The 23,700-nt window shown below is 42.0% G+C and overlaps 1 protein-coding gene and 1 long non-coding RNA gene across 6 annotated transcripts in view; one reads left to right on the forward strand and one right to left on the reverse strand.

Moving 5' to 3' along the window:
- Nucleotides 1-9,854: 9,854 nt before the first annotated feature.
- On the reverse strand, nt 9,855-14,988 carry LOC308668682. Of its 2 annotated transcripts, XR_014026572.1 has the most exons (4): nt 14,897-14,988; nt 14,584-14,673; nt 11,792-11,865; nt 9,855-11,561 (listed from the first exon to the last, which is right to left on the reverse strand). It is a non-coding gene; the product is annotated as an uncharacterized lncRNA (long non-coding RNA). The 2 variants fall into 2 exon arrangements; XR_014026573.1 differs by lacking the exons at nt 14,584-14,673; nt 14,897-14,988 and adding an exon at nt 13,399-13,756.
- PM20D2 (peptidase M20 domain containing 2) overlaps nt 14,724-23,700 on the forward strand; it is a 41,183-nt gene continuing 32,206 nt past the window's right edge. For all 4 annotated transcript variants that reach the window (XM_081328681.1, XM_081328679.1, XM_081328680.1 and 1 more), the window contains exons 1-3: nt 14,724-15,461; nt 16,065-16,213; nt 20,851-20,993. In XM_081328681.1, coding sequence (XP_081184807.1) covers nt 14,949-15,461; nt 16,065-16,213; nt 20,851-20,993 — 805 coding nt within the window. In that variant the 5' untranslated portion in view covers nt 14,724-14,948. The remainder of the gene's footprint in view (nt 15,462-16,064; nt 16,214-20,850; nt 20,994-23,700) is intronic.

Below are 23,700 nucleotides of genomic sequence, written 5' to 3' on the forward strand. Positions count from 1 at the left end.
GCTAGACACCGCGGGAGTCGTCCCGGGAACTGGTGGTGGGGACGGGAGGGGATTGGATTTCCAAAGGGGCTGGGGGCTTCAAAACCACCGGAGAGTCTCATGCAGCTGGGAAACCTATCAGGCTAAGTCGAGTTCTGGCATCTTTAGAGGCAGCCAGGCACCTCGGGTCCTTGCAAGGGTTCCCTCCCTCCTGCGATTTATTTCATTCTAGCATCATAAAATGGGAACTCTTCAACGATAAAGGCTACTGAAATAAACAGCAATTCATCCGTATGTGGAGAGCAAGAAGAGCAAATTTATTATTTATTTAGCATTACACCTCCCTGCCCCAAGATTCTGGACTGTTTACAAGCATTAAAAAAAAAATAATCTGCTAAGAAGTCCAATAAAATAGCATACCTCAAACCACCCACTATCTCCAGCCCATAAAATGAAATCCCAACTAAATATAGTCCACCATCACCAGTAAATTTCAAAACAAAATTGTCTTTCTTGCCTTGCAGAAAAAACAAAAAGCAAAGGGTCAAATGCATCCCTGGTGACAAGAGGTATCAGACTGATAGGTCTTCCATGAGAAAACTGCATTTCAGTTTACATCCTCATCTCTTGAGGCATTAGAAACAGAAGTTTTATAGGTGATGCTATAGGATGGGCAGAATGCATCTGAATGAGATACCAAGTTAAGTGGAAACTGAACTGTGTAGGGCTTTTTAGGTTAAACCTACTACAAATAGACTATGTCCTAAGATATTATATGAAAGCAGGCAATGTTCCTGCATTTTTAACAGATATGGAGAAGAGAGGAAAAGATACAATGGCATTTTACCATAGGGTTGAGAAACTACTGTAACTTCAGTATGATAGCTCCACCTTCTACATGATATGTACAAATCCTTTTCTGTCACTGCAACTATCTATATGCTGAAGCTATTCATTAGGATGGGAAAATGGTAGTATTGTAACCTCTGGTCTGATGTGCAGTGGCAAGAAATCACATAAGGTGGCAGTAAAAGACTGTAAAACATGTAACCTTTTATACATTGGAATGATTCACACTGCAACAATTACATAGGCGATTAACTAGAAGCGTTTAGCTAATCTTGTTGTTTTTCAGAAGCTAAAAACTTTCTCCTTGGCCATTGTAATGGAAAAGAAGCAGAACGGTTGTTTTATAAAATATCCTTTCTTATGCCTTTATCTCTTAAGAGTTATGCAACAGTCATAAAGGTGCTCATTTATAGCATCACCCAGTCCTTCCAACAGCCTGTCCTTGGAAGAGATCAATCGTCTCAGTGATGGCCAGATGACTACATAAATTGCTACTTTAGAAATGATTGCAGAATGTGGGATGAATACACTTTTATTTTAATTGTGATGCCCAAGTCTAGTGCAGCATATGCCAAGTTCAGTGAGAATTCTGAATAAACATTGATAGGAATGTAGGGTAAGAACCAACCAGACCTCTAAATTGAGAAGTAATTTCTGCTGTGAATTCTACAAGGGACTGTTAGTCCAAATGTTTTTAAAAATATAGGTTAATGAAAATGGTGAAGAACATTCATAGATGACTTAAAGACTTTAAACAACACATGGGAAGACACTGATGAACTTGCCCCAAACCGAAAATACAGAGATCCCTCACTGCCCGATATGTTTACATAATGTGGGAGAATTTAATGCTAATGCTAATAATGAGAATGCATGGCATCCTTTCTTTAAGTGCTGGATTTTTTCATTTGCCGAAGCTTTCAGTGGAAGTGTTTTATGAAACTTTGTCCTGTAACACTCTCAAATATTGTTCCAACAATACATATATATACACCCTATCTTCTGGAGCATATTTTGGTGAGTGCTAAGAATCACAACAAGGGGAAATTAGCAATGTTTAACATATGTGAAACTGTGTAAACTGTCTAAATAATATTGAACTCACATTTTTTTCTTTGAAAATCTTCAAGTAAAGTGCCTCAGGCTGCCTAGATAGCCTCACTTGCAAAAAAAAAGTCATGACATTCCTAATTAACAAAGTCTCATTCTTGCTCCAGGGTTGCTTATATTTACAGCTATATTCATTTAAGCTTTTGATCTTTAAATTCTTACCTCATTTTTCTAAGTATACCTTTGTTTTTATTTTGTGCAGAATTAGAGACAGGAGAGTTAGGACTCCGGGAGCTATAGCAACTCTGAGAACACATAATATTTTGAGTTCCATAAAAAAAAAACCTTGTCTTTTGATCAATTCAAAAGATAATTTATTACTTCCTGCCTGTTTTGGGCCATTTGAAGCAACCAACAGAACTGACAGAAATGAAGGTAATCAAAAAAACATGGGTTTGTCAAATACAGATCATGTCAGACAAATCTTATTGCATTCTTTGACCAGATGACAAAATTAGTGGACCAGAGGAATGCTGTGGATATAATTTACTTGGACTTCAGTAAGGCATTTGATAAGTAGACCACAACCTACTACTTGATAAGATAGAAAAATGTGGGTTAGACAGCATCACCACCAGATGGATTCGTAGCTGGCTGACAGGCCGTACTCAGTGTGTGGTCCTCAATAGAACTGCATCTACAGTTTGTTGGGGGCAATTAAGCTGACTTTGTAATAATGCCGCTTGGGGTGTGTGTGAAAGCCCTAATAAGCAGGCATATACATAGAATGAAGGCTACTGCTAAGCTTGTAAGCCGCCCTGAGTCTTCGGAGAAGGGCGGGATATAAATGGAATTAAAATAAATAAAATAAATAAAATACATGGAGGGAAGTGTGTAGTAGGGTACCCCAGGGCTCTGTTCTGGGCCCAGTGCTCTTCAACATCTTCATCAACTATTTGGATGAGGGGATAGATGGCAAACTCATCAAATTTGCAGACGACACCAAGCTGGCAGGAATAGCCAACATTCCAGAAGGTAGGCTTATGATACAGGAGGATCTGGACAGACTTAAACATTGGGTGCTATCTAATAAAATGAAATTCAGTAGTGAAAAAAGTAAGCTTCTACATTTAGGCAAAAAAACCAAAATGCACAGGTATAGTATAGGTGGTACCTTGCTCAATAGTAGCAACTGTGAGAGGGATCTTGGGAGTCCTAGTGGTTGTTGTTAGTTGCGAAGTCGTGTCCGACCCACTGCGACCCCATGGACAACGTTCCTCCAGGCCTTCCTGTCCTCTACCATCTTCTGGAGTCCATTTAAGCTCACAACTACTGCTTCAGTGACTCCATCCAGCCTACTCATTCTCTGTCGTCTTCTTCTTCTCCTGCCCTCAACCTTTCCCAGCATTAGGCTCTTCTCCAGTGAGTCCTTCCTTCTCATTAGGTGGCCAAAGTATTTGAGTTTCAACTTCAAGAACTGGCCTTCTAAAGAGCAGTCAGGGTTAATCTCCTCTAGGACTGACCAGTTTGATCTCCTTGCAGTCCAAGGGACTCGCAGGAGTCTTCTCCAGCACCATAGTTCAAAGGCCTCAATTCTTTGGCACTCAGCCTTTGTTATGGTCCAACTTTCACAGCCATACATTGCAACTGGGAAAATCATGGCCTTGACTATACGCACTTTTGTTGGCAGGGTGATGTCTCTGCTTTTTAGTATGCTGTCTAGAGTTGCCATAGCTTTCCTCCCCAGGAGCAAGCGTCTTTTAATTTCCTGGCTACAGTCCCCATCTGCAGTCCAGGAAAATAAAATCTGTCACTACCTCCATTTCTTCCCCATCTATTTGCCAGGAATTGAGAGGGCCGGATGCCATGATCTTGGTTTTCTTAATGTTGAGTTTCAAGCCAACCTTTGCACTCTTTCTTCACCCGGAACAAGAGGCTCTTTAGTTCCTCTTCACTTTCTGCCATTAGAGTGCTCATTGGCATCCTTCAGTCTCGAGAGACTATGGTATCGTGCTCTGGAAAGAGGTCCTAAAGCAGCATCTGGTGTGGCTAAAAAGGCCAATTCGAGAGTGGCAGTCCCTTCCACACTGAGGGCAGATACAATCTGCCCCTGTCCAGCCCCCAGATTTCGCTGGTTCTGGAACTGCCTCTTTGCCTCAGCCTGCCGCACAAGTGTCCCTTCGAATTGGAGAAGGCCATGCTGCGTCTTTAGCCTCCAAGCTGAGCGATCAGAGGTCAAGGTTTTCCAGCTGTTAATGTCCATTCCCAAGGCCTTTAGATCCCTCTTGCAAATATCCTTATATCGCAACTCTGGTCTCCCTCTGGGGCGCTTTCCCTGCACTAGTTCTCCATACAGATCTTTCGGAATCCGACCATCAGCGATTCTCACGACATGCCCAAGCCAGCGTAGAGATCGCTGTTTCAATAGTGTATGCATGCTAGAAATTCCAGCACATTCCAGGACTGCGCTATTTGGAACTTTGTCATGCCAGGTGATGCCAAGAATACGTTGGAGACAGTGCATATGAAAGGTGTTTAACTTTCTCTCCTGCCTTGCGTAAAGGGTCCAAGACTCACTGCAATACAAGAGTGTGCTCAGGACGCAGGCTCTATAGACCTGGATCTTTGTATGTTCTGTCAGCTTCTTATTAAGCCATACTCTCTTTGTAAGTCTGGAAAATGTGGTGGCCACTTTATCAATACGTTTATTCAGCTCAGTATCTAGAGAGAGAGTGTTGGAGATGGTTGAGCCGAGGTACACAGTCATGGACGACCTCCAGTTCTTGTGCAGAGATTGTAATACAGGGAGGTGAATCCATGTCCTGAACCATGACTTGTGTTTTTTTCAGGCTGATTGTTAGTCCAAAGTCTTGGCAGGCCTTGCTAAAACAGTCCATAAGTTGTTGAAGGTCTTCGGCAGAGTGAGCAGTAACGGCAGCATCATCAGCGAAGAAGAAATCCCATAGGCATTTCAGCTGGACTTTAGACTTTGCTCTCAATCTAGAGATTAAAGAGTGTTCTGTCTGATCTGGTCCGGAGATAAATACCCTCTGTTGCAGTTCCAAACGTGTGCTTCAGCATGACAGCAAAAAAGGATCCCGAATAAAGTTGGTGCGACAACGCAGCCCTGCTTCACTCCACTTCGAATGTCAAAGGAATCTGATGTTAAGCCATCAAAAACTACAGTGCCCTTCATTTCCTCGTGAAAGGATCTGATGATGTTGAGGAGCTGAGGTGGACATCCAATCTTGGGGAGAATTTTATAAAGGCTGTCCCTACTAACCAATGCTCGATGCTCTGGTGGATGCCTGGGAAACGGCGGCCGCCGGGGCACTTGACTGCGTTGTACCCTTGCGACCTCTGACCCGGCGCAGATCCCGTTGGGCCCCATGGTTCTCTGTGGAGCTCCGGGAGATGAAGCGTCGGAGACGAGGTCTAGAGAGCGGTTGGAGGTCCAGCCGATCCGAATCTGACCGATTGCAGTTAAGAACCTTTATAAGGTCTTATCTTGCAGCGATAAGGACGGCGAAGTCTAACTACTTTGCTGCCCTTATCGCGTCCGCAGATAATCGCCCGGCCGCCCTGTTTAGGGTAACTCGCTCCCTCCTTAACCAGGAGGTGAGGGAGGATCCCTTGCGGGGACGAGCCGAGGAGTTTAGTCATCATCTGGCGGACAAAATCGCTCAGATCCGGACCGGTCTGGACTCTGACTGGGCAGAGTCTGATGTGGAGGAATCGGGCGGTCTTGAGCATGTTATCTGGACTGAGTTCGACCCTGTTTCCCCTGATGATGTGGACAGGATCATGGGGAGGCTGAGCACCACCACCTGTTTGTTGGATCCGTGCCCCTCCTGGCTAGCTTATGCGGCCCGGGAGGGGACATGAGGCTGGTTCCATGCAGTAATAACTGCTTCTTTGAAGGAGGGTGTCTTTCCTGCCGCCTTGAAGGAGGCGGTGGTGAGACCCCTCCTCAAGAAGCCTGCCTTGGACCCGGCTGTTTTAAATAACTATCGTCCAGTCTCCAACCTTCGCTTCTTGGCGAAGGTTGTTGAGAGTTTGGTGGCGCATCAGCTTCCTCTGTTCCTGGAGGAAACTGATTATCTGGACCCGTACCAATCGGGTTTCAGGTCCGGACACAGCACGGAGACGGCATTGGTCGCGCTGGTGAATGATCTCTGGAGGGCTAGGGACAGGGGTTGCTCCTCTGTCCTGGTCCTATTAGATCTCTCAGCGGCTTTCGATACCATGGTATCCTGCTGCGGCGTCTCAGGGGGTTGGGAGTGGGAGGCACCGTTTTATGGTGGTTCTCCTCCTATCTCCTGGGCCGCTCGCAGTCGGTGTTGGCGGGAGGGCAGAGATCCGCCCCGAGGCCTCTCATTTGTGGAGTCCCTCAGGGGTCGGTTCTCTCGCCCCTCCTGTTCAACATCTATATGAAGCCGCTGGGTGAGATCATTCGTGGTTTTGGGGTGGGGTATCATCAGTACGCTGATGATACCCAACTTTTTCTTTCCACCCCGAACCAACCCAGTGATGCCCTCGCCGTGATGTCCCGGTGCCTGGAGGCGGTCCAGGTCTGGATGGGGAGAAACAGGCTTCGTCTCAATCCCGCCAAGACTGAGTGGCTGTGCATATCGGCATCTCGGGTCAACCAGACTATTCCATCTCTAACGATGGGGGGGTGAGGTGTTACCCCCCGTTGATAGGGCTTGCAACTTGGGCGTCCTCCTGGATTCACGACTCAATTTTGAAGACCACATAGGAGCCGTGACCAGGGGGGCTTTTGCCCAGGTTCGCCTGGTGCGCCAGTTGCGTCCCTATCTGGTCCGAGATGCCCTATGCACAGTTACTCATGCGCTCGTGACCTCCCGTTTGGACTACTGCAACGCTCTCTACATGGGGCTGCCCTTGAGGACCACTCGGAGGCTTCAACTGGTGCAGAATGTGGCCGCGCGAGTTGTAATGGGGGTCTCCCGATACTCCCATGTAACACCTCTACTCCGTGAGCTGCATTGGCTTCCGGTTGCCCTCCGGGTGAAATTCAAGGTGCTGGTCATTACCTATAAAGCCCTACATGGCTTGGGTCCGGGGTACTTGAGGGAACACCTGCTGCCAGCATCAAGTGCCCTTCGTCCAGTGCGCTCCCACAGGGAGGGTCTGCTCAGGGTCCCACCGGTAAGAGATTGCCGGCGGGTAACGCCCAGGGATAGGGCCTTCTCAGTGGGGGCGCCTGCCCTCTGGAACCAGCTGCCAGTGAAGCTGAGGACCTCACCCGACCTCCGTTCATTCCGCCGGGGCCTGAAGACCTGGCTCTTTGAGCTCTCTAGCCCAGGCTGAGGATTAATTTATTTTAATTGGGGTTTTAGTTGCACAGGGTTAAATTTAATCTTTTTTAAACTGGTTTTAACTTTTGTATTTTTGGTTTTTAATTCCCTGTAAACCGCCCTGAGTCCTCAGGGAAAGGGCGGTATATAAATGTAATAAATAATAATAATAATAATAATAACCAAGTCAAAAGCCTTCATAAAATCTATGAAAGCTACGAAAAGTGGCTGTCTTTGTTCCCTGCATTTCTCCTGCAACTGTCTAAGGGAAAATACCATGTCAGTAGTGGACCTGTTGGCTCGGAATCCACACTGTGATTCTGGGTACTCTCTCTGCAAGCACCTGGAGGCTCTTCAGTAGGACACAGGCAAGCAGCTTCCCTACAACACTGAGAAGAGAGATGCCCCGTAGTTGTTACAGTCACCCTTGTCGCCTTTGTTCTTATACAGTGTGACGATATTTGCATCCTTCATGTCCTGTGGTACTCCACCTTCCCTCCAACAAAGACAGAAGATTTCATGCAGTTTGGTGAGGATGTTCTCTTTGCAGCACTTCAGAATTTCGGCAGGGATGTTATCTTTCCCAGGTGCCTCTTTAGTTCCTCTTCACTTTCTGCCATTAGAGTGGTATCATCTGCATATCTTAGGTTGTTGATATTTCTCCCGGTAATCTTAATTCCAACTTTTGATTCATCTAGCCCTGCCTTTCTCATGATGCGCTCTGCATATAAGTTAAATAGGCAGGGCGACAGTATACAGCCTTGCCAGACTGCTTTCCCCAATTTTGAACACTTGCCTCATTTACCTCCTGGATTCAGGGCAAATACTCTTTCTCACATTCTCTCCCCTCCCAGATCATCCATGTCCTGTTCCTGTATGTGTCTACTTATTTCCACTCCAGTGAGCTCCACCATAGTTACCATTATTGGGGGGAAATATTGCAAAACCCATTGCAAAAAAGCCAACATGCTCTATTTTTATCTTAACAATTAAAAAAAAATATTTTAAAGCCAGGATAGCAAGAGCCAATTTGATCTAGTGATTAAGGTGTCATCATGATTATTTCATGTTTGTCCAATAAACATGGCATCTCATCTTTGTCTATTTGGTTAAAGGTTTTTGAATAGATATACCTGGGAAATTCTGGGAATATTCTTAGAATCTGCTCTGTAAAGTTCGCTGCAGTAGCAGCACTGCAGATATATAAGAAAAAATTAAGATAACCATGGAACACTCAAACATGAATCTTTAATCTAACAGCATTTCCAGACATTTTCCCTTTTAATTCAGTAGATCTCATCTTGAACTTTAAATAAGAATTTCAACTGTGCTCTTATGCAAACTTTGTTTTTTAAAACTTTCTGAAAGTATGGTTTTATCCACTTATAATGGATTTTTCCCCAAACCCCAAAGAAAAATTCCTACTGTGTTCGTGCAAATCTGATCATATGCTGCTGAAGATTGCTCATGCTGAAATCAGTGACTATTTTAAAATTGCAAAGAAATATTAGGGATTCATACTATTTAGACTAACTTGTTTTAATGCAACAAATATTATCCATTAGGCATATAAAAACCACAATGCCAAGATTACTGTAAGTCTTAATCATCCAAGAACAGTTTCTTGAAAAAAGGGCAAATATACAGTGTTGTTTATTTTCAGTATTATTGTTTTATTAACTTAACATTCAAACAGATTTATTAACGTAACATTCCCCAACCTTTTTGGCTTCGTGGACCAGCAATAGTGGAGGCGGAGGGGATGGTTTCGCTCACCCCTTACAAAAATGGAGCTTTGCATGCTTGCCCTCCGCTTGAGTGGCCCGGTTCCAGCCGGGCCTCAGCCTGGTACCAGGCCGCAGACCAGGGGTTGGGACCCCTGTATTAAAGGATGAAGTTTGTTTACAGTGTTCAGAATCACAAAAATTGACCATATTCAGAATGAAACAAAAATATATCAAAATACATTCTGTTTCCACCACCATTTGTGAATGGAATTGTTCCTTATTTTGTTCATTACAATAAAATGGTATCTTCTAGCTTCTGATACCTATATATTGTTAAACAATACAAATGTCAGTTGCATTCAAAATTGATTTGATATGTACTACCAAATTTTGTATGATAACGTTTTTACAGAATAAAAATTTACTTTTTTATACAATCAAATTTCTTCTGAGTTGTTTTAGTAGTCTGAAAAGTATTAAATATTTTAAAACAGTATTATACGGATATTTCATTGTTTTAATGCTTTGTCACATTAAAATAACATTTTACTAAAACTGAATTAACCTATCTTTACCACTGTTTATTTCGCAATAGAATAATACAAAAGAACTGGATTTGTATAAGAACTATAATCTATTTTTGATGTATTCAAAGATAACTGTCAAATCCTCGTCTACGCCGGGAAACACAAGCAAGCAAAAACAACGACGTAGTACGGTTGACTGCGAGAGTACCTTTACTAGCAGGATATCCAAGCAATTGCAAAGTCAGCGTTGGGAGTTACTCACCCCCAACGCGCCTTTTACACTCTGCCGGTAATTGGGCAACAGCCCCACCCATAACCCCACCCTCTCCCCGCACAGGACAGCATCCGCCTGAGCTGCGTAAATACCCCGCCCCTACCCCGTCGCCCCACGCCCTGCCTCTTCCCCTGCTGTCGAGGACCATACAACCCGAAGGAAGGTATAAGCCCAGCACCCCCCTCCCCCATAACCCAAGGTCCCCGTTGTGCTCCCCTCCACCATCTCAACGTCCCGTGCTATTCCCGCAGCCCCTTGGCAAGCCCCGCCGTCTGAGCGCAGCTGTAGAGCGCCCTGCACTACCGCCATTGGAGGCGGCTGAGGCTCCGTAAGCCCCATGCGGTCGCCGACGATCGATCCCAGCCGCCTCACAGCTGATCGCTGTGAAGTCCTGTAAGGCCCGTACGCCCGCCGGCAGTTGTCCCTAGCCGCAGGTGTTCCTGGCCGCCCCCCAGCCGATCGAGCCGCGCGACCGCCAACAGTCATCTCTGGCCGCCTCCCAGCTGTTCGTGCCGGCGCGGGCTCCCTGCGGCTGCGCGTGGTCGATTCCGGCCACCTCTCAGCTGTTCGCGCCGGCACGGGCTCCCTCTCAACTGGTCGTGCCGGCGCGGGCTCCTTTTGGCTGCTCATAGTCAATTCCGGCCGCCTCTCAGCTGCTGGCGCGGCTACAGGTTCGGCGTTCGCCCGCCGGACAGCTGGTGAGTTCGGGCGTGGCTGGGCCTCCTGTGCAGGCCGCCGGACAGCTGGTGAGTTCGGGCGTGGCTGGGCCTCCTGTGCAGGGCGGGTACTGCCGTTTGTGCTCCCCTGGTCCCCTCTGTGATGTCGAGCCCGAAGGGCTTGACAATAACTTGCTGCTAAAGATCAAAATTCTAGTGACAGAAGGATGAAGAGATAACATCCCCAATTGTAACTTCCTAAAGTAGAAAGAAAGTCAGCAATTTAAACATGTCTATTTCTCTCCCAAAAACAGAAGGACAAATCTTAACAGGAAAATCACCACTCATTTCTGTTTCACTAACAGCTTGGATCTGGGAGCAAAACTCTTCTAAACCCACTCTCCAGAATCATTTGTAGTTTGATTTGATTCTGGCTATCTTCTATTTGGACAATGGATCATGCTTAAGCTGTTGGAATTTGCTGAATAAGTAGATGAAACACAATCAAGATTAATACTTAACACGTTATAAAATCTTGCTTACACAGGTTGTTCTAACAGTAAACTTTTAATTCAAGCCATTGGATCATGCTTAATCTGTTCAAATTTGCTGGAAAAGGAAGTGGATGAAACACAATCAAGATTAATGTTTTAATGCATTATAAAATCTTGCTTACAGAGGTTGTTCTAATAGTAATCTCTTACTTCAAACACAATTAAATATCTTGTTTTAGTTCACTTGGGTAGTATAGCGAAAGTAAGAGACTAGAAACAGGTGAGATGGTGCCTCTTTAGATGTGTTAACTTCTCATTATTCCTTGCCTCATGAACACTGGTAACCTGGTACTGAAGGGATACTAGATTGGGGAAAGATCTTTAATGATTTTCAAGAATACAAGGTATATTAAGCTGAAGAATTGCAATGTCAACCAAGTTTGTGGATACGTGAAGCATTCATGTAAGTCTCTTTTTCAACAACGATGGAGTAATTTCTTACTATCCTGAGATATTTACAGCTTAATTTTATCAATCTTTTCCTCATATTTAGTTATCAGTGCATATGTTATATTCAGTTTTTGACTCACTCTGCAGTTCGTTGTTCCTTTTATTTTCTTCTGACACCTGGGTCAGTGCTTATGGATTCTTATGGTTCATAACTTTTGCTAACTTATTCGCAGCCTGGGAAAGAGAATGCAAGAAAGAAACATTGCTATAAACATGTACTGACAATGTTACTTAGCTGGAAAATGAAACATCTGCAAGAAAACAGCCAAGGCTAGAGAGAGCAAAAGATCCCACAGTGCAATTTCTCTGATTAAAACTTAATATATTTCCTCCGCTTCCTTATGTATAATATTGCAGTGATAACTGTAGTCACTTTCTCATCACCTCATTTATATACACATTACCTATGCTTTCACTGATCTTTCGTACCCCAGTTGTTTCTCATTCCCATTTTCTTCTTCTGCCAGATAGGTAAACCCTGTCAATAAATAACACAATAATTAGTACTTCTGAAGTTAAACTTAACATGAAATCAATCACTTTTTAATTTTTAATTGCTAGACAGTATCAGGTTTCAAACAAATTGACAGATTTCAATATTTGGATCTTTCTAATACAATGCACTTCAATGAGGAGAAATATTGGATTCTGACTTTAGGTAAGAATAATCATATACACAAGTACAAGATTGGTAGTATGTGGCTTGGCCCTAAGTATTTGCTAGAAGAATATGATCCATTGTCCAGTGCAGTTGCCAAAAGATCAAATGCAATCTTGGGATGTATCAAAAGTTGTACAGTGTTCTGACTACGTTAAGTAGTATTTCCACTCTATGTTGCATTGGTCAGGCCACACCACAAATTTTATGTCCAATTCTGGTCAGCACAATACAAGAACGATGCTGAAGACCTGGAAAGAGTACAGAGAAGAGAACTGGGCATGTTTAGCCTAAAACTTCCCCTATGCAGAGTCATGAGGACCCAGATTGTTGGGGGCAATAAGCTGACTTTGTAATAATGGCGCTTGGGGGGAGCCCTAATAAGCAGGCATATACATAGAATGAAGGCTATTGCTAAGCACATTGGTTTGTGCTTAAATTGTAAGCCGCCCTGAGTCTTCGGAGAAGAGTGGGATATAAATGGGATTAAAATTTAAAAATTTTTTTTAAAAAAATGATAGCAGACTAACAATACTTTAAGGGCTGTCACAGGAAAAGAAGGGATGAATTTATTATGCCTATAAGGGCAAAACAAGAACCAATCTTTACAGAATGAGATCCAAACTTTTATGGAGGAATTTCCTTAATGTGAGGAATTTCAAGTAGTGTAGAACCTGCCTCCTGAAGTGGTGGATGCTCTCTATCAGTGAAAGTTTCAACGAAGGTCAGATTGCCATTTGTTGGGAATGATTCCTGCTCTGGCAAGGGGTTGGGACTAAAAGATTTCCAAGGGCCCTTCCAATTCTGTGATTCTGAATTGCTTGGTCTGATAGAATATTAGATTTATTTTTTTATTTATTTTAATTCCATTTATATCTCGCCCTTCTCCGAAGACTCAGGGCGGCTTACAAGCTTAGCAGTAGCCTTCATTCTATGTATATGCCTGCTTATTAGGGCTTTCACACACACACCCCAAGCGGCATTATTACAAAGTCAGCTTATTGCCCCCAACAATCTGGGTCCTCGTTTTTACCTACCTCGGAAGGATGGAAGGCTGAGTCAACCTTGAGCCTGGTGGGATGCGAACCTGCACTCATTGCAGGCAGCTGGTGTTACGTAAGGAGGCATTAGCCCACTGCTCCACCAAGGCTAATGAATGAAGCTAATTATAAGCAGCGGCGCTGTCGGTCAGCACAAAATTAGGCGGGCATCAAGCACAGCTGGTTTTTAGCGATGGATGGCAATACCAAAATACCCTGAAACATTAGATTTTTCGTTTCAGTCTTTCTAGGACGCAAGTTCTCTGTGGGAGAGACAGGACTAAAGCTATGAAAAACCGGACGAGATTCGCACCTACACCAGAAGAACCTGTCCCTCGGCTCAAACCGCCACTCTTATCCCGGACGAGCGAGGGGTAGAAAGCCAAATGCGCCTGCGCGCGGAGAGCTTTCCCCCCACCGAGATCCCGCAGCGCTATCGGCCCGTCTGCGCAATGCAGTCTAATCTGCGACTACGTTGCTCCGCCGGCTTCTCCCTTCCTGCTTCTCAAGTAAACCGCGACTTTTGCCCTATCCCAGGGGTCGGCAACCTCGGCTCTTTTATGACTCGTGGACTTCAACCCCGCCGCCTGCCATTCTTCGGCGGCTCATCCTCCCCGGTGCCAAAGTCGAATGAGTGTGAGGGGAAGACACCAACTCAGCCGACGCGAGCCTAAAGCAGTGGCGGCAAAAGCGTTTCGACCGCAGAACAGAACCGTTAACGGTTAACGCACGCTAGCAACAAACGAGACGTCACGAGCCCGCCCTCCCCCAAGGGGTGATGGGACTTGTAGTTCTGTCGGGAAAAATCACATGAAAGCCCTGGCCTCGCCCCCAACTGAAGAAGGGCGGTGGGTTGTGTACTCCTGCGGAGTCTTATCAGCAATTCGCACGTTGTTAAGCTGCGTTAAACATGATATAATGGGTCCTTATGTTACCCCCCAACAGATGGTATTCTTGTGTAAACCAATTGAAAGTTACAGGATTTTACACACCCAGGGTACAAAAATACAGATGTTTGTCCGGTGGAATGTGCGGCATAAAAATATCTGCAATATTTGTCAGATGAATCTGATCTGTTCCAAGGAACAGATCAGATTCAGACTTTGTAATAATGCTGCTTGGGGTGTGTGTGAAAGCCCTAATAATCAGGCATATACATAGAATGAAGGCTACTGCTAAGCTTGTAAGCCGCCCTGAGTCTTCAGAGAAGGGCGGGATATAAATGGAATTAAAATAAAAAAAAATAAAAAAATATAAATATTTTCGTTACGTGTTCTTAAGTTACTTTATAAAATTAGAAGTAGCTTAAATTTCTAAGAAAACAAAGGTAAAATGGATCAAGCTGTGGCTCAGAAATGCGTTTTCGAATTATGCCTTGCATTTGAAGCATACATACATAGACAATGTTGACAACTTCAAGTCTAGTTGAGAATGCATCCATATACGGTAGATAGATTAAAAGAAATAACATTGCGATCCATCGCTTTTAGAAACTTACATCATGTTTTCTTTTACATTGTTTACAGTTTCGTACTTCAGCGCCACGGTGGTGCAATCCTGGCAGAAATCCAGTTCAGAAATACTTGTACTGTATTAAAAAAATTTTTTTTTAAAAAAAGAACTACTATTCCCAGCAGGCTCCAGGGAATGACTTGCGAAATAAACGAAGGGATATAAGCTGCCTCTCGGGCAACATGAACTTCAGACCGGCCGGCGAGTTTCGCGGGCTCTAGTTCTTCGTTAGGTATATATTTTTTTTTATTCAGCATTATTTTTCCCCCCTTCTCTCCTCGGAAAGCTGAGAACAGCACCTGTTCCCTTCTATTTTCTCCGGTCCTTCCATTCTTTTGTCCGACCATTGCAATGAGACCCAATGAAGCGGTGGAGGCATCGTCCGCCTCGGAGATGCGCTTGGACGAATGGAAGCGGTGGGCGGCTGAGTGCATCGACGAGTCCTCGGAGCGCCTGGGCGAGCTAAGCCGGGAGATCTGGAGCCACCCGGAGCTGGCTTACGAGGAGCACCAGGCTCACGCCGCCCTGACGCGCTTCTTCGGCGGCCTGCCCGTCTCCTCCGCTTCGGGCGCTTGGTCGGTGCAGCGCAGCTACAAGCTAGAAACGGCCTTCCGGGCGGACTGGAAGTGGGACGGGGCGTCCTGCTTTCCCGCCGAAGCCAGCCAGGCTCCCCCACAGCCACCGCCGCCTCTGCTTCGGCTGGGCTTCCTGTGCGAATACGACGCCCTGCCCGCCATCGGGCACGCCTGCGGGCACAACCTCATCGCCGAAGTGGGCGCCGCCGCCGCGCTGGGCCTGAAGGGTGCTCTGGAAAGCCTCTGCCAGAGCCCTGCCGGCCTCCCTCGCCAGGCGCCCGCTGTTAAGGTGAGAAGCGAGCTGGCATCTTGGTCCTCTTCGCCGCCCTCCGTGGTTTTAGTGCCTAGGCAGCGGACGGGATTATGAAGTGCTAACTTTAGATTTTTTTTATTTTTATTTTTATTTTAATTCCATTTATATCCCGCCCTTCTCCGAAGACTCAGGGCGGCTTACAAGCTTAGCAGTAGCCTTCATTCTATGTATATTTATTTTATTTATTTATTTTAATTCCATTTATATCCCGCCCTTCTCCGAAGACTCAGGGCGGCTTACAAGCTTAGCAGTAGCCTTCATTCTATGTATATGCCTGCTTATTAGGGCTTTCACACACACCCCCAACCGGCATTATTACAAAGTCAGCTTAATTGCCCCCAACAATCTGGGTCCTCAGATTTTGAGCATATCTCCCCACCCTCCTTTTTTTGTGTGTGTAAATCTCTCTATTTTCATCGAGAAAGTTACGCATTTTCAGAATATTCTCAGTCTGAGAGCAGTGTTCAAGAGAGCAGCACGCCCAGTCAACAGGCTTCCCTGGCTGGGTTTCCTTTGGCGCGATTTTGTTGTTGTTGTTGTTTTTCCAGACCCTGATGTCGTGTCACCTTCTCGTTTTAGGTCACAGTGCTGGGTACCCCTGCTGAAGAAGATGGAGGAGGCAAAATAGACTTAATTAAAGCTGGGGTTTTTGATAGTTTAGATGTTGTTTTCATGGCTCATCCCTCTCAAGAAGATGCAGCTTTTTTACCTGATATTGCAGAACATGAGTGAGTACAAAGGCGGTGGGAAAGCTTTGTTGATAAGTTTCTGAAAAAGGGTCTGTTGCCCTTTGATCCCCTTCTAATTTTTTTTTTTGAGATCTATTAGTTCAATCCTCTTTCTTCCTTTGTGTCAGTTCGTGAGCAACATGCAACACATGGAGTTCAGCAGAACTATAAGAATTTCTGCTTCATTTTTCTGCAAAAACTGTTCTGTGCTCAGTATATATAATATCCTGAAAGGTCTCCTTGGGAAGAAAATAGTACATAATGCAGAAAGGGACATTAGAAATCCATGTATCAGTTATTATTGGCTTAGAGCGTATTATTAAAATGAATGCATGGATAGGATGATGGTAATACATTTTTTTGTACTGACTGACATTTGTAGCAACAGTGTCTTTGCCTGAATTCTTCTTGCTCCTGCTCATGGCATTTGGTCCTACTCATGGTGGATATTCATGATCCTAGGTAAACAGCAGTGGTCAGAAAGAACAGTTGCCACCATTTCCAATAACTCACGTCTTCAGTGTTGTTATCTTAATATTTGAAGGAGGCAGAATGCCAAACTTTTGACTCCTCCAGAGAGGAAGGAACAATATCTATGATAAGCAAAAGCAACCATAGCTTACCCAGGGCTCTGAGTTGTTTTGCTAAAACACGGGGTAAGCATTTTCAGAAACCGCTTCTACAAAAAATAAGTCCTTGATTTATGACTATTTGTTTAATGGCTGTTCCAAAATATGGTTCTGGAAAAAGTGACTACCAGTCGTCATACTTACAATTGTCAGAGTCCCCATGGTCGCATGATCAAAAATTGATACTTGGCAAATGTCATGTATTTACAACAGTTACAGATCCTAGCGTCAATGATCACCATTTGCAACCTTCTCAGTGGGTTTCCAACAACTGAAATAATAGGGAAAGTCAGATTCACTTAAGGACTATGGCGAAAAGTTCATAAAATTGGGTGCCACTTATTTAATAACTGCATTACTTAGCAAAGCAAGTTCCAATACCAACTGTGGTCTAAGAATTACCTGTAATTACTTGGCTGTACTGTTGCTTTCTGAGGGTTTTTTTATTTTCTCATTTTTAAGCAGTGTAACTGTGTAGGTTGGGCCCAGTAGTATTGACCAATATAAACATTTAGAAAATGGAGCAACCATTACTGTTTTACAGGGACATCTGCAGTTATGAGGATGTAAAAAAAAGTAAAATAGTGGGCATAATTGCAGAATTTGTATGTCCCACCAGTTGTACAAAGGTGCAGGGCTTTGACTGTAAGGGCATGTCTACCATTTTGACTTTTTTGATCCAATCACATGTACACAACCTTGCATACATTCCTGATGATTCCTCTGCTGATTCTCTATAAACTCCAGTATTATATATTATCCAGAGATCTAGTAAATACCAATGGCTCCCACATTCTTGTTATCCCAGAGCAGGGCAATGAAATTCCTTTCTCTCCAAAGTTTGCTTATTTACAATGGTCCATCTTTGCTTATTGGCTAAGTTTTGTTTGGCCATATACTTAGAAATATTAAAGTAATTGTGAAATAAGGAAAATACTATCACATATGACATCCTGTTTTGTAACTTTTCAGTAACTTCTTTGGTAATCTATTACATGTAAAATTAAAGTAAAATAAAATAGTAGGAAATCGGGAGAGTTCAGTTATCAGGTATATCTGAAATATGTAGTATTAATTTAATCTGCATATTTTTATATTGTAATTTTGTATGAATGTGTAAATATCAAGCAGTCAAATATTTTATTTTATTTTAGTTAGGCAACCATTTTTATAAGTTTATGAAAGTTCATCATTATAGAGGTTGCAACAAGTCATGTCATTTTTTTGTCATGTCATTTTTTCAGTATTTTCAGATAACTACTTTCTCTCATGTGACATGCAGCTGTACTATAATTGGTACTACAGATAGTACTGAGTATTTAAAACATTTGAATTGCTTAATAGAGTTCTTATTTCATAATACGTCTTCACATGATTCTTTAAAGAATTCGTTTCAACGAGCTATGACGTTCATTACAAAACCACTCAGGAAATTGGATCTGATGTTTACCTATAATACAGAATTGAATATCATAACTCAAATTTAGATGATACAGTGTTAATCTTATATTTATTTTCATTTTTCTTTGTATCTTTCCTTATCCCCCCAAATCAAGCTCATGTAGAATCATAAAAGTTTTGGCATTGTTTTAACTTGGATATAGTGGAGCTTTCCTCTTTTAGTATTTCAACATGCTTCTGAAAGTCTACAGACCAGAATTATCCCTCTGTTAATACCTTTGATTATCAGCCCTCTGCTAAACTTCTGGTATTAATGACATGAATCATCATTGAGAAGTCAGTGATGCTAGAAATGGTTAATGGAACAAGAAGAAGAGACAACAAAGAACATGCTGGCTTGATAATATCAAAACTGATACAAAGATGAGCATCCAACAACGGAAAGAAGCTGTGTCTGACAGGGTAGCATGGAGAGCACTTGCCTATAAAGTCACCAAGAGTCGGGCACAACTGAATGGTTAAAACAACAATTACTAATATGTGGAAAATGCTGCAGTGAAAACAAAGCATACTACAATTTTATTCTTTAAAGTTAACAAGGTTTATTTTATATGGCTCTGAAAGTCACAAGATGTTCATATGTCTCTAATAGTGTAATGAGAGACAATTTAGTGCAGTGGTTAAAGCATCAGACTAGAAACATGGAGACCGTGGATTTTAATCTGACTTGGGTAAAAAGCCAGCTGGGTATTCTTGGGCTAGTCACTTTCTCTCAACCCTAAGAAAAAGATAATGGCAAAGCACTTCTGAAAAGCTGAGCCAAGAAAACTGCAGGGACTTATCCAGGCAGTCTCCAAGATTATCAAACCTTATTGAGTGGAAGAAAAAAAGTAGTGCAATAACGTAGATGGTGGTTTTTCATAGTCTAGTATTCTCTTGGACTTGGTAAGTGAAGCAAATTGCAGGTGTTTTTGTTAGATATATCTTAGTCTTGCAGTGATGATTTCTTAGAAGTTGAATTTTTTCTCAAAGTGTAACAATTGATCAGCATCATTATAGTTATTAAATACTAATAATATTTGTAGTTTGTAGGCAAGATAATATATTGCAAAAAGTACCAAAAGTACTATCATTCAGATGCATGATAAGGATATGTCAGCTCCACCAGGTGGACCAGACCAAGAAGCCACAGGAAGCCTAAAACTTCTTAAGTTGAAATTTGCTATAAAATCATTTGGACTTTCTGAAGTTTAAAAATGCTTTGGCCCTGGTTGTTTAGGCCAGAGATCTCCAACCTTTCTAGGTGGGTGGACCGGAGGGAAAGGGAGGGGGAAGTATTTTATGCGCACACAAACACACAAATGGGGCCACGAGCACGTGCACCGCAAATGGGTTGGCGCTAGCGCCCTCATGACACTCGCTAGCACCGCCCCTTTTTGCTGCATGGGCGCTAGCACTGCCAGTTTTGCTGCACGGCAGCCCGTTTTTGCACTGTGCTGCGCCTCATTTGCATAGCAGCGACACCTATTCCCATAGCAGCGCTAGCGCGAGTGGGGGTATACACACTGTCCAGTATGGTCCATGGCCCAGTGGCCAGCAAGCCACGGCCCAGTAGTGGGCCGTGGACCACAAGTTGGGGACCCCTGGTTTAGGCAACAGAGTTTATATATCCATCAAGGTCATCCTCCTTGCTCTCTACACGTTCCTTATACTTATCAATCATTTTATAGAAAGTTATTTCTCATTTGCTTCTCAAATGAGCCAGCATTGGATTTCTAGTTTAGAACAATTACATTTGTAACACAGAATCCTAGTACCATATACTTTCTAAGAAATAATGACAAATAGATTTCTTTATCTGAATGACTCTGAGAAATTAATCTGTATAACTACACTTCTAGTGCAGGTGTATTGTGTTCTGTAAAACATTTTTTTCCTGACTAGAAATTATTTCTGGGTTAGCATATAATAGTAAACATTAGTGAGATGTGTTCATTTTCCTGTCCTAGGGTCAGCAAATGAGTTAGTCTTATCTGGGTTTGCTCTGCATTGGATACCGGCCAAGAAGTATTGAGGGAAACAAACCACATTTGACCAAACAAACCATATTTATTTTGCTTATGTTTTAGATAGGCTCTGGCTTAAACAATAACTCATGGATTAAACAAGTCCTGCCTTCATGTAAGCAAAGTTACCATAGAAAAAGCGAGTAGAGAAGATAAACCTTAACCAGAGGATATTTTCATCTTACAGTTCATACATGTTTAAATGTTCTTTTTAAGTGGTTTTGCTAAAGGTTTTAGGTACTAATTCACTAATTTCTTCCAAGCTTAATTTTATGTGCTATATCAGTTCTCTGATATATCTGTTTTAGAGATCTAATTTTTGCATTGCCAAAGATTAGCTTTGACTATGGAAGCTCTCTATCACCTTCCATTCATAACCTTGGGTTCACTTGCTATTTCAGATCTTTGTAGAGCTTTGGAGTAATGCCATAGAATGCAGCATGCACTTAAATCTCCTTAAAATTATTTTCATGAAATGAATCCAAAGGGATTTTTTTCCTTTAAAATTGTTTAAAAACAAGTGATGACTTTTATTTCCTAGTGTGACTGTGAAATACTATGGAAAAACTTCTCATGCAGCTGCTTACCCTTGGGAAGGACTAAATGCATTAGATGCTGCTGTACTTGCATACAACAATCTGTCCCTTTTAAGACAGCAAATGAAACCGACATGGAGAGTACATGGTGAGACCTTCCTTCACTCTTATGTCCAACAAGTTATATCAGAAACTGATCAAGCAAATGTGTTCTATCTGACATGCTAATGTTACAAAATCAACAGCTGCTTATGTTTATTAGTTTTAATTATTCCAATGTATTAAATGCATAGTGGTAAAAACTCTGCTTTTCATATGAAAATGTGAAGCAGCTAATGCTATCAATTTATTTATTTATTTATTTATTTTTATTTATTTATTTATTTATTTATTTATTTATTTATTTATTTATTACATTTATATCCCGCCCTTCTCCGAAGACTCAGGGCGGCTTACAAGCTTAGCAGTAGCCTTCATTCTATGTATATGCCTGCTTATTAGGGCTTTCACACACACCCCAAGCGGCATTATTACAAAGTCAGCTTAATTGCCCCCAACAATCTGGGTCCTCATTTTACCTACCTCGGAAGGATGGAAGGCTGAGTCAACCTTGAGCCTGGTGGGATGCGAACCTGCACTAATTGCAGGCAGCTGGTGTTACTTAAGGAGGCATCAGCCCACTGCTCTACCAAGGCTCTTTTAAATTAGCTTTTAAATAATCATTAAATTCACATTTTCAGAGTATAAAATTAAATTAGTGTATTTAATTTTAATTAAATGTAAATAAAATAAAAATGTAGCTTTAATCCAACATTCTGAAGTTAGTTTAATTCAAAAACTAAATATGGCCTTTAACCTAGAAAGAACTTGCATTCATTTTCTAGAAATATAAAGAAATACATTTATATGCATTTAGAAATAATCATTGTGAAATCGGTAATTTTATTATAAATGCTTAATTTAAGGACATTTCTTGAAAGAGACTCAATTATCTTGCATCCCAAAGGTAATTATTGTGGATTTTTTAAAAATGAAGTTATTATGTGCAATATATGGCATACCTAATAGCTGATACCATATTTAATAATAATATGAAAAATGGAGTTAAATAGAATCCATATGGTTTCCTTAAATACGATATATAAAAACCTCTCATAAATTATATAAAAAGCAAAAGATTCTCGGTTAAGAAATAAATAATTTGTTTTTCCCAATATTGTCCTTAGGGTATTTTAATCACCATTTATCCATGCCATTTGATCTTGTTTTAATAGAATACTTGGATTTTATTTCCAGTTGTTGGGGTGTTCCTTTCAGAATATTACAACATATATAATAAGGGTCTTGACATCTATTTTGATCCAGATAAAACATTTATTTAGTGACTTATCGGTGGAGGCAAATTATCTCCTTTTCCGGACAATTGTTTCTTTTCTGTATTTCATCCACCCAGTTTCTGCTTTGTGAAGGTTTCATGTCTTGCTCTCTTAAATTAGAATGACATAGCTGCTGAAATCTTAGGCAGAGATCATTAATTTAAATTTTCTTCAATTTATGTACTGCTCCCTTCAAACAGTAATCTGTACAGTTCACTAATGCTGCAGGAAAGAGTAAGTGATGGTGTGTTTTGTCCCCCAGGTGATCCACCTCCTCAAAATTGCATGGAAGTTGGTGGGGGACTTCGAGGAAATCTGTAAATATTGCTATGAAACTCTCTTTTTCCAGGTGCAAATCTGTGCTGATACTATTTCTTTTCCTTCTGTCCATTTTGGGTCCATGTTAGGTTGATCATAATAGAGTTATTATAGGTGAATTGTAGCTGGATAGCCTCCGCCAATTGGAATCTCTTTTTCTTCCAACCTGGCAGATGTGTTAGCCGGGTTAGGTGAGGAGGGTTGCCTTCTGCAGCACATCTAGGGAGGCCATGGTTTTTTGTTTTTTTTTATTAAAGAGTTTTACAAAAACAAAATTTTACAATATATCCCCAAATCCCTCCCACCCCAAACCCACCCACTTCCCCCCCCCCACTTCCCAGAGCTAAATACAGGATTATAGTTACAATAATCATATTCTAAATAAAAATTATGCATAATATACAATTAACCAAATTCATAATGCGCTTTAACTCTCTTTTAACATAACTACAAACAACGTACCAATAACAATATCCCACTAAAATCTACTCATAAGCTAAATGGTACTTTTTAGTCCCATATTTGTTTTGAATATAATTTATCCATCTCCTCCAAACTGAAATATATCTTTCCTGTGAATGATCCTTCAGATAAGCAGAAATCTTAGACATTTCTGCAAGATTCGAAACTTTAAACACCCATTCTTCTACAGTGGGCAAACTATCCTTCTTCCAATATTGTCCCACCAGTAACCGTGCTGCCGTTATCATGTTCAACATCAAGTTAGTTTCTTTAACATCACAATCTACAACAATGCCCAATAAAAACAATTGCGGGGAAAACTTTATCTTTCTCTTAAAAATCTTTTGAATGTTCCACCAAATTTTAATCCAAAAAGCTTTTATATTTCTACAAGTCCACCACATGTGAAAATAGGTAGCTTCTAAACTACCACACCTCCAGCATTTAGACTGTACATTAGGATACATGTTGGACAGCTTCTTGGGATCCAGATGCCATCTATAAAACATTTTATAAAAATTTTCTCTTAAATTTTGAGCCTGGGTAAATTTAACATTTCTGACCAAAATTATCTCCCAGGTGTCCAACGAAATTGGTTCCTGAATATTTTGTGCCCACTTTTATCATGCAGTCTTTAACCAGTTCCGTTTCCGAATCCAATTCAATTAAAGCATTATATATCCTCTTTATATGTGCACA

Source organism: Vipera berus, assembly GCF_964194415.1.
Source record: "Vipera berus genome assembly, chromosome: 1".
Classification (NCBI taxonomy): Eukaryota; Metazoa; Chordata; class Lepidosauria; order Squamata; family Viperidae; genus Vipera; species Vipera berus.